The sequence below is a fragment of the Struthio camelus genome, chromosome 3, assembly GCF_040807025.1.
Source record: "Struthio camelus isolate bStrCam1 chromosome 3, bStrCam1.hap1, whole genome shotgun sequence".
Taxonomy (NCBI): domain Eukaryota; kingdom Metazoa; phylum Chordata; class Aves; order Struthioniformes; family Struthionidae; genus Struthio; species Struthio camelus.
The window spans coordinates 21,103,863-21,111,411 of record NC_090944.1 but is presented as its reverse complement, the minus strand read 5'-3'; the positions used below and the strand labels follow the sequence as shown (position 1 = coordinate 21,111,411).

Sequence of the window (7,549 nt, the reverse complement as noted above, 5' to 3'; positions counted from 1 at the left end):
ATTCAAAGTGCATCCGAGTCAGTGAAGGCCAGGTAAGCCTGACCTCCAGGATCTCACCGGCTGGCTGCCGCCCAGGCCGGCCAACCCCGCCACGAGCCGGCCCGGTGGTCCCCCACCTTCCTGCTCGATGCCCCTTCCTCGACGGGCTCCCGCCAAGCCCGAATTCGCCATGGCGCGTCCAAGGGTCACCTTCAGCACCTCGGCTGGGATCACGCTCCCTCTGAAGCTCTCTCTGGGACAGGGACTGCTTTCCCAGGTGTCCTTCTGACATTCAGCTAGAGGGCCCTCGGAGGGCTTCTCCGCCAACGCGGGCCAACCCGCCCGCGGCCACCTCCGAGCTGAGGGGACAAGGCCGGCAGGAGCCAGCCGAGGACGCCAAGGGGGAGCCACACGGCCACTTGCTGCCTTGTCCAGGCCCTACGGGGCGGCTGGTGGCTGCTAACGTTGGCTTCAGCCAGTGGCCAGCCTGGCTTTCACCCGGCCACCGAGGCCACCGAGGCCACCCGGGTGGCCAGCTCTGCACGTGCGGCCCCTCGTTTCGGTACGGGCCACACAGGCCAGCCGGCGGAGAGCACTCGTTTTCTGAGTCGGCCTGGTGCCCCCATGACACTGAGGGAGGGGTGAAGCCTCGCAGGCGCGACATGGCGGCGGGGGAGACGTTCCCCCCACGGGCGGGGAGACGACACGGCATGGCCAGGGCCAGCCCCAGAGCTGCGCCCCGGCGGGGGGGAGTGGGGAGGGGGGGTGAAGGGGCACACGGCGGTGACTCTGGAGAAGGCACTGTCCTCCTCCCCTTTCCGCCTCGCAGGCGCTGTTGTTGCGCGGCAGCGGCGCGCCCCGCAGGCGCCTCGCCGAGCGGGCAGGGCGGGTCGCGGGGGGGGGGGGGGGGGGGGAGCAGCAGCAGCGCCGCCGCCGCCGCCGCCGCCGGCCTTGCTGCGAGCAACGCCCCAGTCCCCGCCTCAACCTGCAGCCTATGAGCGGGGAGGCGCCACCCCGCGCGCCAGCCGCGACCGGCGCCGGCACCGGCACGGCGAGCGCCAGCGGCAGCGGGATCGCACCCGCCGCCCAGCAGAGCGCCGCGCGCCCGCGCCGCCGCCGGCCCCGCCGCAGCCCCCGCGCCAGGAGGCGAGGAGCCGGTGGGTGCCGCGCCGCGCCGCGCCGCGCCGCGATGCGCGTGGGGCCGCCGCCCCGCCGCTCCCGCCGGCCCTCCGCAAGGTGTCGCCGTCCGCAGCGGAAAGCCGCGCCGGCCCCGGCGGCGCTCGCCCAGTATTTATTTATTTACAGTTTCGCGGGGAGCGGAGAGGGTGCGCGGGGTGTGTGCGTGTGCGTGCGCACGCGGATTGGGGGGGGGGGGTGCTCGGAGAGGCGGCCCGCGGCACCCGCGCATTTTCCGCGGGAGCTGCCGTGCGCGGGCACCGGCCTGCACGCCCCGCCGGTCCGAGGGGAGGTGACGGCTGCAGGAGCGTTATTCATTATTTACAAAGCCGCGCGCCGGGCGGCTCGGCGTGCCAGCCTCCGCGGCCGCTTCCTTCTGTTTATTTGCTTGTTTTTGACGTTTCTGCGAGACTGCCTCGCCTCGGGGGTGCTTGACTGGCCCCATTAGCCTTTGCAGCCGAAAAGGCGTCGCGGGTGCAGAGAGGGCGGGGGGGCGCGGGCAGGGGAGGGGGCGGCGCGGAGCGGGGCGGCCCCCCGCGGCGGCGGCGCCCCCGGCCGGCTGCAGCGCTCCTGCCGCGGCGGCGGCACCGCGTTCCCCTTGCAAAGAATAAAGAGCAACTGGGGCTTTTGGCGCCAAATGCCAGGCACCTCCCTGCTTTTATGGAAATCAGGGAGGTGGGGTTACGCTGCTCTCGCTTCCCTCTCGCTCTCTCTTTTTTTTTTTTTTTTCCCCTACTCCCCTCCCCGGGTGTGTCAGCTTCTCCTCCTTTTCTTTTTAGCTTTTTTTTTTTTGGGGGGGGGGTGGTGGTGGTGGTTAATAATACCCAGGAGCTTCAAAGGCAGCCAGTGACAGTCATCTGTCTGCAAGCAAAGGGGAATGCGGAGGCTCGAGCCAGCCTTGGGGGCCGGCCGGGCTGGCTCGCAATAAAGTGCAACATACAAGATCATCTGCTTTTTTTTTTTTTTTTCCCTCCCCTTCCCCCCCCCCCCCCGCCACTCCTCCCCCTTGCAACACCCACCACCATCACCAAGGAGGTAAGAAGAGGAAGCTGCAGGGACTGGGCTGTAATAAGCAGGAGGACAAAAACCCAATCAAATAAATACAATTCCACATTGCATTCGAGTTGCTAAACTAGGGAGGATGGGAAGGGAGAGGAAGTGCAGGGGCATTGCAGCGTGTGAATGGGTTTTTCATTGAGCAGAAGAAAATCCTGGAGGATTTTTTTGTTTTGGTTTGGTTTGAAGCTATCGCATTGAGATCGCCTGGGCTGTGTAGGTGCTTCTTTTACTGGTTTGCATTTTTAACGGTTTAATGTGTTTCACGAGCAAAAATCTGTACAATACTGGAAGTGATCAGGGGGCGGGGCAGGGGGAGAGCAGCTGAGCTGGACTCGTTTCTTTGCATTTCATCATAAAGCTTTTAATGGATTTTTTCCCCCTTTTGGGCTCCGTTTAAACGTCAGCTGTTTTAAAACCCAGCAAAACGATTTTTTCCCTTCGTGTTACGTTAGCTGAGGTGAAGGGCGACACTGAATGTCTAGTTTAGATGTAAAGTCTTTTTTTTTTTTTTTTAAATGTCTGATGCAATTGAGGTCTTGGAACAGGAATGGGGCTGTGGTTGTCTGGTCGCGGATAGCGAGTGGGGGGTCCAGTTAAGGTAAGGGTAGCATGAATTTTCCGGAGGTGAGAAAGGGTGGAAAGCTTATATTTTCAGTAGGTTTTATTGCGTGAAGTGGCAAAATGTGCAAAGTTGTTGTCCTTGCAACCTCTCCTTTGCTGTTGTCTTAAAACTGTAAAAAGGGGGAGAAAAACTTCCTGTACCTTCTTGGCAAATCAGCAGGCTTTGTTGGTGGTGCCGGCGTGTTTTCAATGCATTTTTATGTGAGATTATTACATCAGGTTGATAATTTTTGTAGCTGCCGAATTTCTCCTCCTCCTCCCCCCCTCTCCCCGCCTTGTGTTTTGTGCGGATTTCTCTGGCTCGCTTGGAGTGAATGAACTGGCGATCTGCAAAGTTGCAAAGAGCCCCTCCGCCCCCTGTTTTGCATCCTTCTCTCTCCCCTTTGCACTGTTCTGCAGATGACAAAAGGAGTAAACTTCCTCTACTTTTGCTGGCACATTAAGAGGGCTTTCTGGAGAGATTACGGTATCAAAGCCTTGCATCTGCCTGCAGTTAGTCTGCTGTTGGAGCGTTTGCAGCAGTTTGGGGGAGAGCACGCGAGTGATGTGTGCAAAAGCACAGAGGTTGCTTTGCATCTTGGCTGTACCTTGCTGCCTTGTTTTGTGTCCTCCCGGAGCGCTGGGTGAAAGCAGAAAGCTTTGCATGCGGCCGCGCTACCCGATTGCTTTTGTTTCAATATTTTGGTCGGGAGGAAAGGTGTGAGATGCATTTTTCACAAGTTGCAAAAGGCGCCCGGCCTCTTGATGTTGATTACGGGCTGTTTTTTTTTCCGTTAAGAGGAAGGGAGTTACGTGCTTGTCTGTTTTTCGTGTTTTAATTGTGGTTGTTTTTTATTTTTTATTTTTTTTACTTTTGGTTTAGTTTCAGGTCTTGGGAGCACCTCTCTTCCCTTTGGTGGAAATACCCATAAAACCTGCCTCTAACACAATTGCCCAAGCCAGGAGTCCGCGAGAAGACCCGTAATGCCAGGAATGGTCAGTAAAAACCCAGACCTCGAGTTTGACTCTTTGCAGCCCTGTTTCTACCCGGACGAAGATGATTTTTATTTGTGCGGGCCGGACTCTGCTCCCCCAGGGGAAGACATCTGGAAAAAGTTTGAGCTGCTGCCCACCCCTCCGCTGTCCCCCAGCCGGGCCGGGCTCCAGGAGCACCCGCCGGGGGGGGGCCCGATGCCGTGGGGAGGGGCGGCCTTGGGGGGCTGCCGCCCCGCCGACCCGCTGGACTGGGCGTCCGAGCTGCTGCTGCTGCCCCCCGAGGCCGACCTGTGGGGCGGCTCGGACGGCGGCGACTTCTTCGAGACGGGCCTGGGCGTGAGCCACAACCTCAACTCCATCATCATCCAGGACTGCATGTGGAGCGGCTTCTCGGCCCGCGAGAAGCTGGAGCGGGCGGTGAGCGAGAAGCTGCAGAGCAGAGCGCCCGCCGCCGCCGCCCCGCCGCCGCCGCCGCCGCCGCCCGCCCCGGCCGCCGCCAGCGGCCGCGCCGAGCCCGGCGCCGCCGTGCCCGAGTGCGTGGACCCGGCCGTCGTGTTCCCCTTCCCCGTCAACAAGCGCGAGGCGGCGGCGGCGGGCGGCGGGGCGGCCCCGCGCGGCGCCCGCCCGCCGCGGCCCGCCGGCGACAGCCGCAGCTCCGGGGACGACACCCTCAGCGACTCGGGTAAACGCGCCCCGCCGCCCCCCCCCCCCGTCCCCTCCCCGCCCTTCCCACCTCCGCTTCCTTCCTGCCTTCCCTCCCCACGCGCTTCGCCCCTTGCCCGCAGGAAAAGCCGGCCCGCCCCTGTGCCCTGCCCGCGCCACAAGTCCCGCGGCCCTCTCCTCGCTGCCCGGCGGGGGGCGGCGGGGCCGGCGGCGGCCGCGGGGCGGGCGGCGGGCAGCGGGGCGGGCAGCGGCGCCGGCCGGCCGGCAGGCGGCAGCAGGCGCGGCGGCGGCGGCGGCGGGGCCGCGGGGGGGCGGCGCGGCGGGGGCAGCCGCCCCGCGGGGGGCTGCGGCCGGCTGGGGCCCTCCCTGGCGGTTGGCTGTCTGCTGGCCCAGCGCGGTGCGTGCCCTGCCGGAGGCCCCTTCGGGCAGCGCCGGCCGCCGGTGCCATCCTCCTTGGAGGAGGAGGATGACGTGGGTGCCCTTGCACATGATTTTGGAGGGCCGGAGCAGGCTCGTGACCCCGCAGAGGAAAGCTTGGCTTCGCACTGGCAGGCTCTTAAAATGCCCGGAAGCATCTCTCCTGTCCGCACGGGCAGAAAAGTCCGGTTTGGTTAAAACGGGTTTTTGTGCGTGTGACTGAGCCAGTCCCTACGACCGTCGCCATAAACTTGGTGATCTGTCCCCAGTTTCAAAGCCTGCTGTCCCTTTAATGTCTGGTTTGACAGCTTTGGGTGAGGAAGCACTTCCAACAGCTGTCTTCTTGGCAGTGCACCAAACGCCGGCTTAAAGGGTCCCCGGCTGGAGCAGCTTCACCTTCTGCAGCAGAACAAACCCAGCAATTGTTCCATTTTCCGGCTGCTTTTCCACCAACCGAGGGCTGCCGTGTGACTCAATGCATGCATTTTGTACCCCTGCTCTATGGTTGGAGGAAAAATTCAGGCATTCTTTCTAAAAACTCTTTCTGCTGGGGAGATGATGTAGGTGGTAGCGCCGCTTTTATTGAAAATCAGAAGTGTTCAAAAAACCCCATAAAGTTATAACGTTAAACTTTCAGAATAACTGTTCTTAAGTCTGGCTCTGAATATATTACATCTGGGTTTGTATACATTGCATGCTTTCCTAGATCTACATCTGACTACAGATAGTGGACACACCCTATTTTTACTATCAGATATTTCATTGCTGCCTTTGCGGTACATAATTTGTCACTAAATGCCTCTGGGTTGGTGTTTGTTCCAAGTATTTTCTATGAGAATAACATATATTTTCCATTTTGTATTGCCAAAAGATGATGAGGAAGAGGATGAAGAAGAAGAAATCGATGTTGTGACAGTGGAGAAAAGGCGTTCTTCCTCTAACAAGGCTGTTACCACGCTTACTATTACAGTGCGTCCTAAAAATACCGCTTTTCCGTCGGTCAGGACACAGCAGAATGAACTGATTTTAAAGCGTTGTGCACCAATTCACCAGCAGCATAATTACGCCGCTCCTTCTCCGTATATGGAGAGTGAAGATGCTCCACCACCGAAAAAGTTAAAAACCGAGGTGCCCCGTCCAGTGAAACCCACGATCCAACCAAAGCCTAAGAGTTCAAGTCCTCGAAATTCTGACTCAGAGGATAGTGAACGTCGACGTAACCATAATATCCTGGAGCGTCAACGGCGCAACGATCTGCGGTCAAGTTTTCTCACGTTAAGGGACCATGTTCCAGAACTGGTTAAAAATGAGAAAGCTGCAAAAGTTGTGATCTTGAAAAAAGCCACTGAATATGTCCATTCCCTTCAGGCAGAGGAGCAGAAGTTATTGCTAGAAAAAGAAAAATTGCAAGCCAGACAACAACAATTGCTAAAGAAAATGGAATACAAGCGGACTTGCTAAACTTTTTTTTTTTTTTTTTTTTTTTTTTTGGCTGACCAGGACAGTCATTGCCACTTTGCACATTTTTGATTCTTTAAAAAAAATTGTGTTTTTTGACGTTAAGAATGTTGGTTTTACTTTCGATCCAGTCCCTGAAGTAGTCGACAAACTATATTATCCGGGTACGGAGCAAATGGATGTTCTTGCAAGGATTTTATTGCAAGACTACCAAACAACAATGGACTGCCTTTGTTTTTCTTCTTAAGAACTGTAGATGGTGGGATTTTTTTTTTTTTTTTTATTGTTGTGAGCATTTGGAGCTGCTGATGACATCTAGTTGAGTTTAAAAATGTTCATTCCTAATTTTTATGGTGCTTATGTTCTAACAGATGTTACTTTAGGGGTTGGCATTTGTACCCCTGTGGGAATTTTCTGTAAATACCATCTACACACTTGCCTTTTGTACATGTCTTGGGTTATGAGAGGTGGCTTTTGCTACCGGTATTAGACTGGAAGTTCATACCTAAGTACTGTAATACCTCAATGTTTGAGGAGCATGTTTTTGTATACAAATATATTGTTAATCTCTGTTATGTACTGTACTAATTCTTACATTGCCTGTATACTTTAGTATGATGCTGATACATAACTAAATTTGATACTTATATTTTCGTATGAAAATGAGTTGTGAAAGTTTTGAGTAGATATTACTTTATCACTTTTTTGAACTAAGAAACTTTTGTAAAGAAATTTACTATATATGCCTTTTCCTAGCCTGTTTCTTCCAGTTAATGTATTTGTTAATGTTTGGTGCATAGAACTGGGTAACTGCAAAGTTCTGTGTTTAATTTCTTCCAACGATGTACATTTAGTGCTGCGTCTTATAGCACTTTGAAATACCTCATGTTTATGAAAATAAATAGCAATTACATGATGTGCCATTTACTATTTTTCTTTTAAATGTTCTTCTAAATAAAAATCTTTAACTTGAAAATGTTCATGAAATACAAGAGCATGGTTCCATAGCCTAGGCACTTAATATCTATACGTGATGGATGGTGTAAGAAAAGTCAGCTAGCCAGGGAATTTTCATTTCTAGTTCAAAGTAATAGCAGTAAGAACAATTTTCCTATTGTTTCACACTTGAGTTGTCTCCTGTGATGTCGTGATCGTCCTGGGGGGACTGAACTTACTGTGCTTAATGGAAAGACTCCTCTGT

At 55.5% G+C, this 7,549-nt stretch overlaps 1 protein-coding gene across 7 annotated transcripts; it reads left to right on the top strand.

The window, feature by feature from the left end:
* Window positions 1–1,024: 1,024 nt before the first annotated feature.
* On the top strand, window positions 1,025–7,264 carry MYCN (MYCN proto-oncogene, bHLH transcription factor). 7 transcript variants are annotated; one of them, XM_068937153.1, is made up of 3 exons: window positions 1,025–1,136; window positions 3,698–4,492; window positions 5,762–7,264. In XM_068937153.1, the coding sequence occupies exons 2-3, from the start codon at window positions 3,799–3,801 to the stop codon at window positions 6,349–6,351; spliced, it is 1,284 nt and encodes a 427-aa protein (XP_068793254.1). In that variant the 5' UTR covers window positions 1,025–1,136; window positions 3,698–3,798; the 3' UTR covers window positions 6,352–7,264. The 7 variants fall into 7 exon arrangements, with proteins under 7 accessions (XP_068793254.1, XP_068793256.1, XP_068793255.1 ...); XM_068937155.1 differs by lacking the exon at window positions 1,025–1,136 and adding an exon at window positions 1,153–1,266; XM_068937154.1 differs by lacking the exon at window positions 1,025–1,136 and adding an exon at window positions 2,148–2,190.
* The last annotated feature ends 285 nt before the right edge of the window (window positions 7,265–7,549 follow it).